The sequence below is a fragment of the Hoplias malabaricus genome, chromosome 5 (assembly GCF_029633855.1).
Source record: "Hoplias malabaricus isolate fHopMal1 chromosome 5, fHopMal1.hap1, whole genome shotgun sequence".
NCBI classification, from domain to species: domain Eukaryota; kingdom Metazoa; phylum Chordata; class Actinopteri; order Characiformes; family Erythrinidae; genus Hoplias; species Hoplias malabaricus.
This window is the reverse complement of record NC_089804.1, coordinates 47,016,457-47,034,866: the sequence shown is the minus strand read 5'-3', so window position 1 is coordinate 47,034,866 and position 18,410 is coordinate 47,016,457. Positions and strand designations below refer to the sequence as shown.

At 38.4% G+C, this 18,410-nt stretch overlaps 3 protein-coding genes across 4 annotated transcripts; 2 read left to right on the top strand and 1 right to left on the bottom strand.

The window, feature by feature from the left end:
* Positions 1 to 909: 909 nt before the first annotated feature.
* b4galt3 (UDP-Gal:betaGlcNAc beta 1,4- galactosyltransferase, polypeptide 3) lies at positions 910 to 10,615 on the top strand. Of its 2 annotated transcripts, XM_066672444.1 has the most exons (8): positions 910 to 1,249; positions 1,559 to 1,644; positions 3,682 to 4,211; positions 4,617 to 4,852; positions 5,437 to 5,627; positions 5,726 to 5,848; positions 6,792 to 6,896; positions 7,030 to 10,615. In XM_066672444.1, exons 3-8 carry the CDS (start codon positions 3,848 to 3,850, stop codon positions 7,352 to 7,354), a joined length of 1,344 nt encoding a protein of 447 aa, XP_066528541.1. In that variant the 5' UTR covers positions 910 to 1,249; positions 1,559 to 1,644; positions 3,682 to 3,847; the 3' UTR covers positions 7,355 to 10,615. The 2 variants fall into 2 exon arrangements, with proteins under 2 accessions (XP_066528541.1, XP_066528542.1); XM_066672445.1 differs by lacking the exons at positions 910 to 1,249; positions 1,559 to 1,644 and adding an exon at positions 3,338 to 3,411.
* Positions 10,533 to 13,656, bottom strand: cfap126 (cilia and flagella associated protein 126). The gene is made up of 6 exons (XM_066672451.1): positions 13,642 to 13,656; positions 12,503 to 12,567; positions 12,230 to 12,292; positions 11,876 to 11,947; positions 11,486 to 11,677; positions 10,533 to 11,393 (listed from the first exon to the last, which is right to left on the bottom strand). The coding sequence occupies exons 2-6, from the start codon at positions 12,527 to 12,529 to the stop codon at positions 11,100 to 11,102; spliced, it is 648 nt and encodes a 215-aa protein (XP_066528548.1). The 5' UTR covers positions 12,530 to 12,567; positions 13,642 to 13,656; the 3' UTR covers positions 10,533 to 11,099.
* Positions 12,992 to 17,680, top strand: ccnq (cyclin Q). The gene is made up of 5 exons (XM_066672450.1): positions 12,992 to 13,482; positions 13,938 to 14,121; positions 14,216 to 14,348; positions 14,749 to 14,967; positions 15,921 to 17,680. Exons 1-5 carry the CDS (start codon positions 13,362 to 13,364, stop codon positions 16,008 to 16,010), a joined length of 747 nt encoding a protein of 248 aa, XP_066528547.1. The 5' UTR covers positions 12,992 to 13,361; the 3' UTR covers positions 16,011 to 17,680.
* The last annotated feature ends 730 nt before the right edge of the window (positions 17,681 to 18,410 follow it).

Here is an 18,410-nt window from a genome sequence, read left to right as displayed (position 1 = left end):
GTATTCCTAACACATTTAGAAATAGTATGCTTTGATTATTCTGTTTGTAGTACGCCTGCCTTACCTCTAACAAGTTTTCAAGTAATTTCAGTCAAATATCTAATGATGGAATAAAATCATGAGAGTTTCGCTAGTGCATTCATGTCCTCCAATCATTTGGTGTAAGGGAGTTCAAATACCTATCTTACATTAAAATGTTCTTTTTGATGTTCTGATAAAATCACCTGTGCTTATGAAATGAACATTTAAATGAACACTATGTAAAATTAGTTGAGCCTTACAATGACTTTGAAGCTGTTAAGTTAAAAATTTAAATCCTTTAATCCTAACTTAAATCATTTAAACATTCTGCTTGTTTCCATCTAACATGGCTCAGTATTTAATATTTAAAATATGTTCGTAGTTTTATTGTCTTCCAAAAACTCCAAAGCTGTAATGTGTTCCCAGGGAAACAAAGTAAAGCAAAATGATGTATTTTTACATGGATCCCTTACACCACAGTCAGCCTAGTCTTCAATTTTCTCTGGATGGAGCTTAAAAGATAATTCCTCAGTCAGCCTAAACTCTTTTATGTTGATGTAAAAAGCACTATTCTAAACGTAAGTCAGGGCAAAATAGTTACCCCCAAATTATGCTACATTATTGTTGTCTCACCACTGTTTTCCATCAACAGTACAGCCCCATTTATGAGTAAATAAAAATGTCTTGCATTGATGTTGGCTTCTACAGTATACAATTGGCCAATCTGTATGATATTGTTAATGTCAGTTGAGGTATGCAGGCGTGCTAGGTTCCCCTTTAAGACTGACTGAAGGTCACCAGCCGGTTGTAGTTTCAGACTGGAGCAGTGAAGCCTGCAGTTTGTAGAGCTGCGTCAGTTCCGAGAAACAAACATCGAGCTAATTATCGTCCTCGTCGTGTTTCAGCTGTTTTTCTCTGGTTCCGTTACCTCATGTTAGTGCATTGACCGTTAGCGCCCCGCCTCTCCATCATGGCCGTCAGCGCGAGCCGGAGCAGGGCGGTGGGTGCGCGCATGAGAAGGAGCGAGCGAGCGCAAGGGAGCGACATGGAGGCGCACGAGGACGTGCGCGCTCGCCTTCACACTCGTTTGGAGCTCGACATGGCGGAGTGACCGCTGCAAACATAAAAATCCTAGCCGTCATTTGCCACAAGAGGCCTGAATATAAACACACAGCAGCGCTGGCGCCTCGAGCTGGATCAGAAAACCGATGTGTGCGAGAGATGGAGGGTGAGTTCAGAGAAGACGACGTTTAAATGCGTGTACAAAATAAGACAGCATTTAATTTGAATTAGTGTTAAACCGTCGAAATGCTTAAGCGTTAATTTTGCTTTCATTAATTTTAACCTTGTTGTCTCTATTGGGTTTATTTCTAATTTCTAATAAGCCTATAGTCTTATTGTTTTGGTGTGTGGTGCTAATGGTGTTTGTGTTGGCGGTGATGCAGGTGGTGTGCATGATGCAGGTGGTGTTGATAATGTAATACTGTAACATAAGCAGGTGTCACAGTTGTAACTTGAACACTTTGTTTTTGTGCAGGCTACAGGATGTACTGTTGCGCCCAAGAGGAATTGGAGAATGAAGTCCGTAACTAATGTGGCCTATGTCACTAGTCCAAAACACTGGTACTGTCACATTTCACACAGATGATGCCGTCTATTCCATCCATGCCCCTCAGTGTATCAGTGGGTTCAGATAATTATACAGTGACATTCAGAAGTCTGGAATCACCTGCTACATTATAAATATCACTAACATTTTTTATTCACTAATATAAATAAAAATAACTACTAATCAATTGATTGTACTTTACTAATTTAAAGCACATATTATATACACTGATCAACCATACCATTATGACCACCTCCATGTTTCTACACTCACTAAAGTTCTACTGTCCATAGAGGAGCACTTTGTAGTTTTATAATTACATGCTTTAGTCCATTTTTTTGCTTTGTATACTTTATTTCCTCCCTTTCTCCATGTTTTCCATGGTCAGGACCATCACAGAGAAGGTATGATTTGGATGATGGATCATTCTCAGAGCTGCATTGACACAAAAATGTTGGTGATGTGTTAATGTGTGATGTGATGGTACGAGTGGATCAGACACAGTAGTGCTGCTGGAGTTTTTAAACACTTTGTCCCCTCAGCAGTGCGGCTGTCCAATCTGTCAGACACACCTACCTTGTTGAGACAGTAGCTCATCTTTTGTTGCACAGTTTGTGTTGGTCGTAGTTCAGTCCTTCATCAGTGGTTACAGGACGATGTTGGCTGGATATTTTTGTTTGGTGGATTATTCTCAGTCCAGCAGTGATACTGAGGGCTTTAAAAACTCCAGCAGCTCTGCTATTTCTCATCCACTCTTACCAGCACAACACACAATAACATACCACCACATCAGTCTGACTGCAGTGCTTTGAATGATACACCACAAAAATCATACCTCCTCTGTTGGGGGGCCCTGCCCATTGAAGAACAGGGTGAAAGGGGTCAAACAATGTATGCAGAGCTGTAGAACTACAAAATGAGTGAGCATTCATATGTTATGTTTGATCGGTGTAGATACTAGGCTATGCAGTGTGAAAAAGTATATTTTTGAAGAATGCAGACCCTGGTTAGGTGTCCCCCTATCACGTGATACTACCAAGCCATGAGTTGAAGGGCAGGAACAGTGTCACAGCTGCTAACAGTGTCACAGCTCACCATGCTTGGAGGAGAACACTGACTGCCAAATGTATTACTTCTGTTAACAGATGCCTGCCCTGAGTAGTGTTGTGGAGAAGGAGGGGGACATCCAGTTTTTGCCAGGATGTGCAAGACCAGTTCTTTCTCTAGAACATTGTAGATTACTGGGGATCAAACACTTGGACTCTTGGTTTATGATAGGAACCATACTTAACAGAATATATTTCAAGATGTGTTATGTTGTATTATATAAGGTACTGCTTCAAACAAAAAGCATTCTAGATGTTTCAGGTAAAAAAATTCAGTGTTTACATCTTGATCAATGGTTGTAAACCACATCTACAGGTCTGTGTTTTGTTCTGGATTCTGCTTCATTATTCAATATTACTTATTTTTTTCTAAAGATCCAAACTAATTAGGTGAAATTGGAGAAATATCTCATACATTTGGCTGCAACCTGCAATTAAGAGAAATGGCTTACAACTCTCACCTAATGGTAAGAGGACCGGGGCTTGGTACCGGAAGGTTGCTGGTTCGATCCCCAAGACTGACAGGAACATCCATGACTGAAGTGCCCATGAGCAAAGTATTGAACCCCCAAATGCTCCCCAGCTGCTGCTCTGGGTGTGTGTTCACAGCCCCTAGTGCATTTGTGTGTGTGTTCACTGCCACATATGGGTTAAATGCAGAAGACACATTTCGTTGTAAGTTGTACAATGACTGCACATTATTATTATTATTATTATTATTATTAATAACAAAATGCTCCCTGAGAAATGCTACACTTCATAACTATGGAGTTTTTTTTTTATGGAAAAGTTCTTAATTACAATCCCAAACTTCTGAATGCCAGCGTATTTATTGTACTGGTGTTAATCGTTGCTTTTTAAGAGTTTTTTTTGCAAGTCAGAATCAATATAAAAATTATACTACTACTATCACTAAGTTTGAAATTGTCTCTTTTTTTTTTGCAGTGGTCTGTTTGCAGGAGACATGATTGTGCCACCGTTATGCTCAGCAACACCAGCTATTTTCCATTTATAGACGCTCAAAATATTCACCACACCTCATCACTCCTCCACCTCTCTCTGTATCTCACTGCCCGCTCTCTTTATTACCTTCAGCAGGCCACCATTCTTCATGCTTGTGACTTTCCCCTATCTGCCTCCTCTATCTACCTTTGACGTGTCTCTCACATACTCCCATTGCACCTCCTCTTCACGCAGTGTCAAAATGGTGTGCTGTGGCCGAGCACTTGACTCACCCTGTACTCTGGCTTTGCTGGTGGGCTTCCAGTTTGCATTTGTCCTCTACTTCTCCTTGGGTGGCTTTCGTGGCCTTGTTTCTGTCCTGGTCCACTCCTCTGAGCCTGAGTTTGATTACTCTCGCCTTCATGATGTCTACACTAACCTCAGCCAACTCAGTGCCCTGCTGCCCCCTCAGCCAGGCCCCACTGGAGCAAACCAGCAGCTCAGAGACTGCCTACTGCCCTCTCCATTGCTGGGTGAGTTCTAGATCATTGTTTAGGTTATTATCTATTTTTGTATGTGATATTTGATACAGATCCATCTCCAAAGGAAATTGTGAAAAGAAATTGGGCATCCAAGAGTAGCTGCTAGTAGGTGCACTACTAGCATTCGCTAGAGTGATATAAGGCCCCCCATTATTTAGGTCTTAAGGCCCCCAAAAAGGTCTTGTGACTGAATGTTATCACGTCCTCTAATACTTGTTCCAAAATCTAGTATAAAGCCTTCTCTGAAGAGTAGAATCTATAGAGAAGGAATATTGGGTGAATATTTTATTTTATTATAATTTTTTTTTTCATCAAAGATTGTAAAACACAGTTTGCAAAAAAAAAAAAACTGTACCTGATTAATGGCTGTTTTTTCTTTCTGTTGCTGTGCTTCAGTGGGGCCTGTAGCTGTGCGCTTGTCATCTCCTCCCTCTCTGGAAGAGATAAAAGAGAAGAATCCTCTGGTGATGCCGGGGGGCCATTACCGTCCACCGGACTGTGAGCCGAGGCACCATACGGCCATCGTGATCCCCTACCGGAACCGGCAGAGCCACCTAAGAACCCTCCTATACCATCTTCATCCCTTCCTGCAGAGACAGCAGATACACTACAGCATCTACATTGTACACCAGGTCTCTCCTTCTCACCCTCACAGTGGAATAAGGACAAGAATGTTATTTTACTTAAAGCAGAAGATATTTGTTCATAATAAAAATGTAATTTCTCCAGTTTTCTACTTACTACACACACAGACTTATTTGAAAATGTGTGCTTGCTTCCCAAGTTTGATTATTTATTATTTGATTATTATTGTTTTACACTGGAGATATGAAGCTAATGTTATGTATTTAACAAGTAATAGAAGTTAAGCATTGTGCAAACTTAGTGTATTACTTACTGATATCTTAAAAAAAAATAGCTTGGAGGCAATTATCCTTGATACACAATAACATAACACTTTTTTATTAGTTAGAATACAAAAAACTCCAGCAGTGCTACGTTTAAAAATGCTCAGTTATCACTGTTGTTTAGCTGTAAATGTGCTAGGTTTTGTAAGTAAATCAGAATTTTTTTTTTATTACCAACTTGTGACCCTTCTGAATTTTTATTTATATCTCTGTGAAACCTTATTTGAAGACTTGTTTGTTAAAATCTCGTTTCTGTGACTTCCTGACATCTGTTAAATTTTGACCTGAACTGATTCTATTTTGACCAGTCAGGGAACTCAACGTTTAATCGTGCAAAGCTACTGAATGTGGGAGTGCGTGAGGCTCTGAAGGAGGAGGACTGGAGTTGCATCTTTCTCCATGATGTTGACTTACTCCCAGAAAATGACCACAACATCTACACCTGCCACCCACAGTACCCCACTCACCTCTCTGTGGCAATGGATAAGTTCCGATACAGGTAACCTCATCTAGAAAATTTAGTTTTTGACATCTGGTCAAGGAAGTACATGCTGAGATCAGGTGTTCTCTTTTTCTTATTTGTCATTTGTCTTTTAGGCTTCCATACCCACAGTATTTTGGAGGGGTGTCGGCTGTCACTCCGGAACAGTATCTCAAAATGAACGGCTTCCCGAACCAGTATTGGGGTTGGGGAGGAGAGGATGATGACATTGCAACAAGGTAAACCGGTGACCAAAACCTCTTGCACATGCACCAGAGAACTATACAAATTCATCATGTAGTGTGTGAACTTCTTGCATGTTGCTGTTGGTTGTCTTTCACCTCTCTTTCCATTCTGCTCTCACTGACCCACTCATCATTATGCTCCTTACCACTGCATCTGTTCATCTGCTTAGCCACTGGAGGGGTCAGTAAGTAAACTCCTGAATCACCAGCCCTGATGTGATGTTCAAGGCTTCAGCTTTTGCTTTCCTTAAATTTCAGTGATCAACCTAGACAAATTAATTTCTTCATCTCCAACCTCAGTGTAGCTAATTAGCTATTCTTGACAGTTGAGACTTGAAGATAATATCATAAAGGTTCTTTCAAAGTAAAGGAAATGTCAAAGTGAAGTTGAAGTTTTGCATCAGTAGTTAAGTTAGCGTTTAGTTGGGTTTCCTTCTCTCTGGTTTGCCCTCTCATTTGACTCTGCTATAAACCTGGAGTACAAAGTCAGTGAATGCTTATTTCTTATGTTGTTGGAAAATCAGTTGAAAATGAGGCCTTGAACCTAGTGTGGACAGCTTAACTCAAACCTTTGCACATGTCTTGGCAAATTGATTTGTACCCGTCCTATTTGGCTCTAGTGTGGATGGCCCAGAGGAAGGGAAAGCACCAAAAAGTTTAGTTTTCAGCAGCTTCTTTGACAGTTAGCATGAATTAAATATGCTGTATTTCACAGGAATACAATAAAAGGAACCTCAAAAAAACTTATTAGGTTATAGGACTGTAACTGTAGAACTTTTAAGTCATGAGAATTGTTTCATACCTGTTTCAAGCCTGTTTTCTTTTTGCTTTCACCTTAAGTAGGATTTTATTGTGTCCCATCAGTTCTCTGGCATCCTTTCTTCCCTCATACTGTTTTTGCATCACTTTCTCCTTGGTGTATGATCTGTCTCCTCAGAATACGTCTCTCTGGCATGAAGATAGTGCGCCCCCCTGTGGCTATTGGCCATTATAAGATGATTAAGCATAAAGGGGATCCGGGCAATGAGCAAAACCCCAGAAGGTATCCATGCATGGCACTACATTAGTGGAAGTCTGTATGACTTCATTATTATAGTGTGTGCCATTTCTACTTTTCTCCATCATAGACACACAATTTCTCTCTGATTAACTCAAGTTTAATCTTTCATTAACAGGTTTGACCTGTTGAAACGTACCAGGTTGAACTGGAAGTCAGATGGCCTCAACTCTCTAACCTATGAACTCCTGTCCAAAGAGCTGGAGCCGCTCTATACCAACCTGTCAGTCAACATTGGGGAAGAACCTCGCCCTCCTCCAAAAAAGTCAGAGCCCCCTCGGAATGCCTCGCAGCCCACAAACAGACCCGTAGAAAAGAGCATAGAACTTGAAAAAGAGGGCACTCTCTCCACTCGAGCAACTAAACTGGAGAATATCCACTCAAGAGTGGCCAATAGGAGTTCAGCTGTTCAGAAAGCTGCTGTGAAACAAGAAGTTGGTTGATGGTAAACATGCAGTCCTCAAACCAACGGTTAAAGTACCCTGCAAGGTAATTATTCAAATGAATGGTGGACTTGTAACATGCTGGTTAGCTTCATTTTCTGTTTCTAAATCATGGAGCTTTGCCCAGAGATGAGCTTGCATGTAAGTTGAGTCACACCACTGATGGCCCAACATGGAAGGACAATGTTAATCTTTCATTTCCCTCTGAAGGTATTGCCAACAATGGCATAATATCATTTGCACAAACCTCCTCTATCATTTTCTCAAGATGACCTCTGCCCTGGGATGGATCTGTGACAGAGCCAAGCTAAATGTCCTGAAAGTGACCTGTTTATGTGCACTTGTGCTGTAGAGACACTTGCACCAGTGCTAGTCCCTGTGTGCTTATTCAACCAGCCTGCCGTCAGCTGCTAATCTTCATCCCACCATGTGGGTTTGTCTCTGTGCCTTTTTTCTTCCTCTAGAACCAGTCTCTATCAGCTTCTTACGACATATGTTCTCAAAACCCAAGACAAATACATATTAGTTCACACTGGTGTGTCGGAGTAATACTAGAGCTTAATTTCTGATCCTCTTATTTCTAATCAGCACACACTGCTTTGTGATTTTGCGCTTGAGCAGACTGCTATCACTGTGGTCTATTTTTGGTCTTGCTCTGGAAATATTGAGTTCAACATATGTTTGCACAAGTTCATGTTCTGATCCAAGAGTGATCACTCATCACTATTTATATTTTTATTATGGATAGGTTATTTTTGATTGATTTATTGTATGGTGCCTCTGTTGATATTAGGTTTGATTAGACAATCAGTGGGATAAGCAAACTAGTTGACAAATCATACCAAATGGGTCATAGTTTCTAGCATTACAGTACAACGCTTGCTATTTAATTTTGTTTGAAAATGTTTTAATGTGGTAGGTTTTGTTATGGTATTGAAGTTATCAGCATTAAGTGAATTATTTTCATGGTAAGTTTAATGGGATGTGAAAACGTCATCTGTGGCTATATTGCTATAATTCTGAATAGTTCTAGGCCTTTGAGCATCAGCTGTTTTATTTCTACAAGAATGCTCCTTGCTAAAATTTTGCAACATATTACCCAAGTTTTTTTTAATTACGTATTTCAGGACTGAAAATGATCACATACAGATGTTATCACTATATAGAGTATTGTGCAGATGTCAGAGACCACACTTTCTTTAATTTCCTGTCTAAACAACCATTAAGTTATATTTTTTTGTCAGTCCAAAGCAGGCAACAAAACAAAAAATGACATCAAAAATGCAATAAATATTTATTGCTATCTGGGTTTACATCTTCCATCCCTATGATTTTAAAAACAATGAGTTTCAGCTGTGTCCTACCAAGAACGTCTGTTCCCGAAGATGCCACTGACATTATATTACCCTTCAAACAACCCTAAATGTCACACAAGCATAAATTCAAAACATCTCAAATGAAACAAGAAAATACTTCTGGGGAGATAAGGCTCGACTAAATAATCCCAGGTGTTTTATACCATTTTTCCACAAACTATGAGTTTACAATCAAAAGTAAAAAAAAGAATATACCCAATTGGCCATCTGATATGTGGAGTGAGATAATGGATTAACAAATTTAAATTTATTGGAGTGATAGTGTGGATTTGAGATGCTGAATTATCAACATTTTCTGAACCTGCCAAGAATACTGAAAGATGTATCATAAACAAAGGAAACATTCCATACTTAAAAAGTGATATTAATTTTGGGACTTCTTGTTTTCTATAAATAAATGCCAGTGAGTGAATGTCATTAACCAATTGGCCATTTTGACAGAAAGTAAAATAAGTAAGAGTTGTCTCTGACCTTGCACAGGACTGTATGCCATATGTAGTCAGATTCTTACTTCACTACAAATACATATTTAAGTAAGGAACAATGAAATATATTCCCTTCCTTCAACACACATGAAAAAGAGGTCTGCGTGCATGAAACAGTATATATTTTTGGCACTCGTGCTGTATGGGTGCTTGGAGTATTGAATAACGCCTCTTTTAGGATGTGCAAAACTTAGATTATCACTTGTTTTATCTGATATCATAAGGATTATTTGAATGTATTTAGCTGAAATGTTTTTCCCAAAGTGGATTTTTTAATGTTTAACTGATTATTCACTGCCTCTCAGAATACTGATTGAAATACTCTTGAACCCATGGGACTTGCAGTGTTAAGAACTGCTAATATCTCAAATTTGTAGTTGATCAAGCCTCAAACAGTTTTTCCTAATGCCTTTGTAGTTCAAACAATAGAGTTATTGACATCAAAAATTTGACATATACTCATCACCACAGTCATTTAAAATGTTAAAGTAGTTTTAATAATCTGAATTATCTATATCTTGGCTTGCTAGTGTGTATATGAAAAAACTCATATTTCCTTATAACATATTTTCAACAATCTAATATTTAGTGGATACAGTAGTTTTGTATAAGATGTTAAGTAATGGTGATAATTTACTTGAATACCTATTAGAAGTCTTACAGTATATTTATTTCTCAGTTCTCACTTAATGCCAGTTAGATAAAGATTTAGTAATACTTTTGTTTATAGAGATTCTGTTTATTTTTGTTTACATTACATATCTAATTGCAGAGTATAAATATTCTTTGAACAAATCTGCTGTGTTCTATAGGTCATTTTCACAAAATGGACCTTAATAATGGGTTTCAAATGGCAGTACTGATTGAGCCTTGGTTTGCAGCAAAGTATCATTATTAGGATCATAGTCACTCATAATTTAGGTCTAAAAGTGACTGCTGCTGCATAGTAGGGAACAAAATGATTATCGGTCAAATACCTTGTGCATTTACCTATTGCAGACAAGAGTGAAACTGTGTGAAGTAAAAGCTTGATTGTACTTTCAACAACAGATGGTTGGATTGAAATCTTTGCTTTAACGAGGGTCCTTGAATACTGATGCTAAGGGCCTGTGACTGACTTACAAGAACTCTCAGCCCACCTCCAGTTCCCAAGGGTTACTGTGTCTGCTGGTAGCGTTACAAAATTACTCATTTTGCTTCCAAACACTAAAAATGATTTACCGATGACTAGTGAAACTGGCTGATGCTCTTTCCTGAGGGACTACAGGCGTTAGTGCGTTATGTAAAACAGTCCCATTCAGCAGATAAATAAAGGATGTTAAAAGGACTTTATTGTGGTTTTGTTTTTGTTCATTCTTTTTGTTTAGTGATGCATCAGAGAAAGCTTAATGTATTTAGTCACACAAAAGAACTAATTGTAACATCCAATGTTATTATTTGGGAGATTGCCTTTAAGGTTTTTAAGAAAATCTTCCGGAATATTATTCCACTCCAAAAGCTTAGAAATTGGATGCATTTTCTGCTTCTTTCACTTGAGTAATCCCTATTAGAAATTAAGACTCATCAGTCCATGAAACATTACTCAAAATATTTGACATTCAGTTTCACTGCTGTGGTTTAAAAAATGCTATAATTCCATTGATTGTTTTAAGACTGGATGGATGGATCAAAAATTAAGGAATACTGGAACATGTAACATGCTTGTGTTGTAGGTTTCCATGCAAATGTGTTCAATGTATGTTTTCTGCTGTTTTTTCTTTGATGCTAGAACTAGAGATAAATAAATAAAACTCTGCCTCTTGCACAGTACTGCAGATCTTTAAAAGTTAATGCAGGTCAAAAACTAATACACATTTTTTAATGCAGCCTGTGCAAACTGATTTGTCACTGGCTTTTTCTACTGGCCTGGGACACTGGTCTGGACTGAGCTTTCATGGCCTGTGTCAGAACTCTTGATTCTTGGTTTTGCTGAGAGGTTGGTCTAGACTCTGATTTGTTTTGCCTAGATGCTAGCTGAGGGTCAGCCCAGCTTTGCTGAGTGGCTGGTCTAGATTGAGGCTGGCTCTGTGGAGTTGCATCCCTAGAAGGAGCTTGAATGGACAGCTTCTCTGGACCATCTGGAGCAGGAGTGCTCACTATGATTTGTGGTTCTTCATGCTGCTGATCCATGTCAGTTTTCTGAAATAAAACATGCAGATTACTCAAATCAGTGTTTAAATATATAGAACAATATTTACAAGTGTAAAGAAAGGGCAATATCACAAATTTACCTCAGTGTGTGGTGTTTTACTGGTGGACCTGCTGACATAGCCTTCAGTAAGTTTGTCAGTGACTTGAGTCTGACCCCAAATTCGAAGGCGCTCCTGGCCCTCCAATGAGCGAGCTGTAGGATTAACATGAATTGGAGGGATTCGGTTCGGTAAGTCCCAAGTACCATGAAAAGATGTCCAGGAACTTCCACGCTGGCAAAGATATGTTAATAAATAAAACACGGAATTTATTTCTATAAAAGAGATGTATGATAACAGACATTTCTATAATTAATCTAGAATTAACCTTCATTCCAATTGTGATAATTCTGTGATATAGGTGTGTAAGTATAGTATATACAAGAGTATAGAATATATACTACTTATTATATGTTTTAATTAAAAGTTTACCTTCACACCAGGTAGCAGGTGGCCTTGGTCATTGGCTATAAATTTTGTGTGGCCCTCTGCTACTGAGGGCTTCTAGAATTGTCAGAAGAGACATTAGTTAAAGGGAAATTCCAATGCTTTTGTAAAATTTCTAAATATTAATTCAATTATTGGGATGTACAGCAAGCATTAAAATGCAAAATGGTGCAGTGAAGAGAAAATTCATGCACTGACGGCATTTTTTTACAATGCTGTGGAAGAAATCAGGGGTCATATACAGCTAAGGCATATACCATTACATATAACAATGTATGAATGTGTTTTAATGTCTACGCAAAACTAAAACAAAAACAAACAAACTATAATTTCACTTACCTCTTTGAAGTGTTTTGGTAGGGTCCAGTTCTGCAGTGTATGTGACTTGAAAGCATTTTCATACTGCCAAAACGTCACACAAAAAACGTACTCATTTAAATATAAATGTCACAAAAGCTATAAATAACAAAAAATATAACAAATATTTAAAAAAATATAACAAAAATATATTATATATTTAAAATATATATATTTTTTTTATATAAAAAAATATAACAAAAGCTGTGGTTTATGTTTTTTTATATAATGGTTTAACTATCTATGTTATATTACCTGGTTAGCAGTGAAACTGGACGACATCTTTCGTTGTTCCAACAGTTAAGATCTCCGTCTCTTAGCTACCAGAAAAACAAAAACGGACCAATCTCAAACAGCTACGTATTCCCTGTGCTGGGTACTACGTGGGACATGACATATGCCGCATATACTCGTACAAATGAATTAACGCTATATGTCTAATGGAATAACATTCACGTCCAGCTATAAAACAGTTCTAACATTCCGTGTGTTGATACTTAGGTGCAGAGACCACAGGTTTATAACGTATGAAATGTACTGTGTAGGGAGTTGGGCGTTATTTGATTCTCATTATAATAACAAAATAATTAAATTATTTGTTTATAAAAATATAAACCATATACCCCATATATATATATATTAGCGTCAGATAAAGATGCATTGGACAATGAAGGTTGCGTTTTTTAACATACATTCCGCAGTATTAGCTCAACACTCCGTACAACAGGGGGCGATGCATTCAATGGTTAAGTTTTGCTTTTTTGAACATGAATTCCAGGCGAGCAAGAAAGCTGCGGACTAAACTCATTTAGAGCAGTTTTGCACAGCTTACGTTGTTTTACTGCAGATGTGGGACTAGCAATCCTTAAAGTGGAAAGGAAACGAAACATTTATTTATTCTTCTCAGTAATGTAGCTAGCTAGTGCTAAGTTACTTCTCATTTGACACGAAGATGAAGTTCTTTTTCGATTTTCCGTTCCACCTTAAATAGTGCGCCGTTTATTTGGGTTATTTGCGACGGTTTTCGGTGCGGTTTTTAGCTCAGTCAGTCACCACACTGAGTGGTTTATGAATTAAACTGCATTTCTATCGTAAATTCATTTTGCAGAATTTCATGCAAGCACCGCTGTCTGGACATATGGCTGAAACTAGTGAGCTTGTTGGTGCAGGTCTAGTGGACTCCAGTAATGAAATTAAAACACACTTCAGAATCTGTCGCTTCATCATCGAGACAGGTAACTTATTCAGTTTGTTTCTCACATTAATGAATGGTATTGTGTTTTAAACGCGCTGTTTTTTGCCTTCAGATACCTTCACTGAGAGAACTATCCAATGTACAGTGCACGCACTCGTTTTTAGAGAGTGCCTATAATCGGGAATTCAGCCTCCCTTACCCTCTTGGCTGAAAGTTGCCAGATCCTCACTGAAATGGTTTAGCACTTTCTCTTATGCCTTTTCACAACCGTGAAGAATCTGCAGCAAATGAGATTCAAACTCACTATTAATGCATTTAGTTTCAGCGCAGATGAGCTGAGATGTATGGAATGGTTAAATGCATTTTTGTTAATTCAGTATTAGACTGAACTAAAATAATTAAAACGTTTAAAGGGTTAAATGGCACCCAGTCATGGAATCAACCACATGTATGGTTAAATTGTACTAGCAGTTAATAGCACTATTGTTTCTGCAGGAGTGAAATTGAGCATGAGATCAGTCCCGGTGGCCACAGCATGTGCTCTGTACCACAAGTTCTTCCAGTCAGCCAGCTTGGAGGTCTATGAGCCCTATCTGGTAGCCATGTCCTGCATATACCTTGCGGGTAAAGTGGAAGAACAACACCTCAGGACACGGGACATTATCAACGTCTGCCACAGGTAGGTGTAGACGTCCTGTAAATTTCTAAGCATGTTATATTTCATCAAATACTTTATGCCTTCATTCCCATACATTAATTTATTTCTCTTACAGGTATTTCCGCCCTGGAAGTGATCCGTTGGAGCTAAACGGAAAATTCTGGGAGCTAAGAGACAGTGTGGTGCAGTGTGAGCTCCTCATTCTCAGACAGCTTAACTTTCAAGTGTCCTTTGAACATCCCCATAAGGTACATAGTGTTTTGAACAAGTTTCTTAATTTCTGTGTCATGAAGCTTTGGTCTTATTTATTTTGCTTCTGAAACAATTTTATGTACCATAAATATAGTATGTGGCTAAGTTAAAGCGATAATTCATCAAAACATTAAATTTATGCTATTTTTTCCCTTGATCCAAATAAATTAAATGGAGGTATGCTTCATATTTAAAGTTAATTCTGTTCTTTTGCACAGGAGCAGCTAATAAGTAAATCAAGTTTTTGAACTAAAATTTCAATGTCAATATTGAAACATCTAGTGTGGACTAACCTGTCTTTTCAAAACATCTTGTGATGCTTTGATTGAGATATTTTATCAATTGAAACCTATTGATATGGATCTCTGTGACATTATCCTCTCTCTGTGATGGCAGTATTTGCTACACTACCTGCTCTCTGTGAGGAGTTTGCTGAATCGTCATGCTTGGTCTCGGACACCTATTGCAGAAACAGCTTGGGCTCTGCTTAAAGACTGTTACCATGGCCCGGTGTGTGTTCGCCATCGACCCCAGCACCTTGCCCTCACTGCATTGTACCTTGCTATGCACACGTATGGAGTGCAGGTCCCCAGTGGAGAAAGAGAATGGTGGCAGGTAAGGACAGGACAGATGCAATCTCTAGAAGAGGAAAATATCTGGCTTACTACAAAATTCATTGCACTTTGTGACTTAATCATTGTTTTTAGACTTTTATTTTTTCTCAAATATTTTTAGTCTTAGATCTGATTTTATAATTTGTAACAATGTTTCTGACAAAGGGGAAATATTTTCTATATACTAGTACTTGAGAAGAACCAATGGTGCTGTACTTTCTCTTTTTTGCATTAAAATAGCTTAAAATCACATGATTGACACTAAATCCCACAGATTTGTAATTTATAGTTTTATTGTGTTTTCAAATCTTCCTTTGTTCAGCTGCATCAGAAGCATATGTCTGATTAATTTAAATGTAAAGGCACTTCAAATGAAAATAATGCAGTTTTTTAGCCAAAGTCATGCGATTGTTGGAGTCTGCCAGCTGAAGGTCCTTATTAACACATTGTTTGTTCCGAGACCTTAGCCAGTGTGTGATTGGTCCATATGGTGTCACATGGTTGTCTCTCACAATGTGGAGACTGTAGGGGTGCTGAGACAAACTACAAATCAGCATAGTCCACTTTTAAGTGAACTTCTACTTCAAGATTATATATATATATATATATATATATATATATATATATATATATATATATTCATTCTTAGACAAGTTCTACTGCTTAGCTGAGTCATACCTTTGGGATTCATATTCAAAGTTTGCAGTGTCCTTGCATTCTGCCTTTGATCTGCAACATGTCAACTAATCAGACTTATGCAAGGTTGTGTGGAAGAGTCAAGCATCTCAGATTGATGTACACTGAAAGTTTATGCAGCATCTGCTCTCTCTAATTAGTGTCAGAGCATGTGACAAAACCAAGACCTGTCCAACTGGCTTAATTTCTGGATATTGTTCATATATAATATGTAATGAATATAATGTCCAATTTCTACAAATTATTCTGTCTCAACAGGTCCTTTGTGAAGACATAACAAGAGGTCAGATTGAAGACATAATGGCTGAACTGCTGCAGCTTTATGACATGGAAGCCAAGTGCACATGAGGAAGAGAGAACTACAAAACAGGCCATGAATTAAAAATGAGGACCAGAATTCAGTATTTGAATTTCCCAGAAATTCCTGTGAGACAACTGAAGACCCTTGAGATGATGGTCCAAATCCCTGAAAGGATACTTTTTATTCATCTCCTACAGCTGGATTTCACTGCAGCTAATAAAGTTGTTATAGCAGTCGTTCCACTGTCTACACTGGACAGTGCTGTCAGGAAGATGTGAGGTAGGGCAGTGAAGGCCGGAGTGTGTGAGTCACCAGGTGACAGTCTGAAAAACAGGCGTTAGCCACAGCACATCAATCAGTTCCCAAGCTCATGCCCTACTTTCCTCTTCTCAAACCTTGTTCCATTTTTCTCCAGAAAGGAAAGAGAGAAGGAGAAAGTATGAGGGGAAAAAAAAACAGAATAAAAGGAGAGATGTTACAGTGCCAACCGATCCCTAGAGCTGGACTGCGACTTGAGGTAAAGCAGCTAAATCTGGGGCAGTGCTTTGATATTTTATAATTTAATTACACTCTTCCTCTCCCATTAGAACTTATCCCTGTGGTTCCCTGAAGTTATCTTACAGTACAGGATGGAACTGTAAATTATGATTATCAGACAGGATTAGGTTACATCAGATTGCAAATTAACTCACTAACTCATTGTGCTGCAGTGTGTAAAAATGAATTGCCTTTTGTTTTCCTTCATTGGTTGCTATTAAAGTATCATCTGTAGTGTTCCTGTTTTAAAGGCCACTATTGTACTCTATATTGAGAGATAAAAGTGATGAGAGGCAAAACTTCAGGATCGTGTCAAACAATGTGTTCACACACTGGCCGTGACTTTTTGCCTTTTGTCACCAAAATGACTGATCACTCATCACCTGGGGGCATTGGTGAACTCAAGCTGAACTTTCTTCATTACGGTTTCACTGACACTAAACAGTAGAGGACATATCACCCAGGTACCACCTTGCTGAATGTTGAATATCTATTGGGTATCGCCACATCACTTTGATCCTAATTTGCCTAAAGTTAAATTTTGTTAAACTTTGTCGCATGGCTGACTCTGGCCACTTCACTGCCTCGTGTCTCCGGAAAATTGCCAGCTCTCATTGAAAATGAAGGAACTCCAGCTGCTTTGTCACATCGCTACCGTTGAGAACCAATAGTCTCGACTATGATTGGTCCACAGTCCAAGTTGAGCCAATGGAAGTCCAGAAATATGAACTGCTCTTCTTTACACTATAAAGACTGCAGACAGCAACAAATACAAGGCGAGAGATTCCTTCCGACATGAGCTTGGATTTCACGCAAAGTTTATAATGGTGGAACAAGTGAAAAAAAAATCTGTCTGTGAGGAGCGTGGGCCCAAGCTGGAAAAAAGTGATGGAGTTGTATTTGTTTCTTTCCTAGCACTGTGTGTAAATTAAGCTCTGTTCCAAATAGCACCCTATTTCCTACATGGTGCATTTCACAAGTAATTAAACTAATACTACTAGTCATTTATCAATCCATTGTGTACTACATAGGTTTAAAGAAGGTATTTGTGATTCTGCATTAGTGGTTTGGTGGTGACACACACAACAATGCACAAGTATGTAACTATGCAACGGTGGAGGGTGCAGGCTATGGCTTAGGCTCTGTATTGAATCAGCGCAGAAACATAAATAAAAAATGTTTTGCTTTAACACACCCAGAGGGCTGAGATCAGTCATTTGTGTTCATTAGAGCTCAGACTATGTTGGTTATCTGTTGGGAGATAATGTTAAGCAAGCGTTACTGTTAGACTATTGTGATTTTCACTTTTATAACTCCATGTTATGAACAAAATAAAATGAACCTCATATGACCTTCAGCCATTAGCTTATTTTCATTATGACCAGCCTAATTATCCTTAAGTCAAAAAGCAGATGAAATACTCCTGAAACAGATACACTTTATAGATGAAGCTATATAAAGTTTATGCTGTGTAATGAATATGATAACTGTTTGCCAAAGTCATTTTAAAATGGGGAACAAATGTAAGCGAATGAATTCCACATCAAATACCACAAAAGTTCTAACGTTTCAGTTTGCAGTGAGATGGACCCCTTAATAGCACCAAAGAGAGCATTGGGTTTGGAATGGCACCTAAGTAAAGCATAAAAGATAGTGTCCCTAATGTTTGGCAGTAAAAACCCAGAAAACATGAATGTGCCTAGTTAAGTCTAGTAGTTGAATTGTTTTCTACCTGCTCAGCAGGGACCAATATACTCCTGTACTCCACTGTTTTGGTGGTGAGTGGTGGAATTTTCCCGTCCTTCAAATCTTGTTAGCATCACGTGCCATTCCAGCTTTTAGTGTCTGATCAGTTCATTCCAGCATGCACATACTCTGTCTGCCCCACACAGCTGTGAAAGTACACAGTA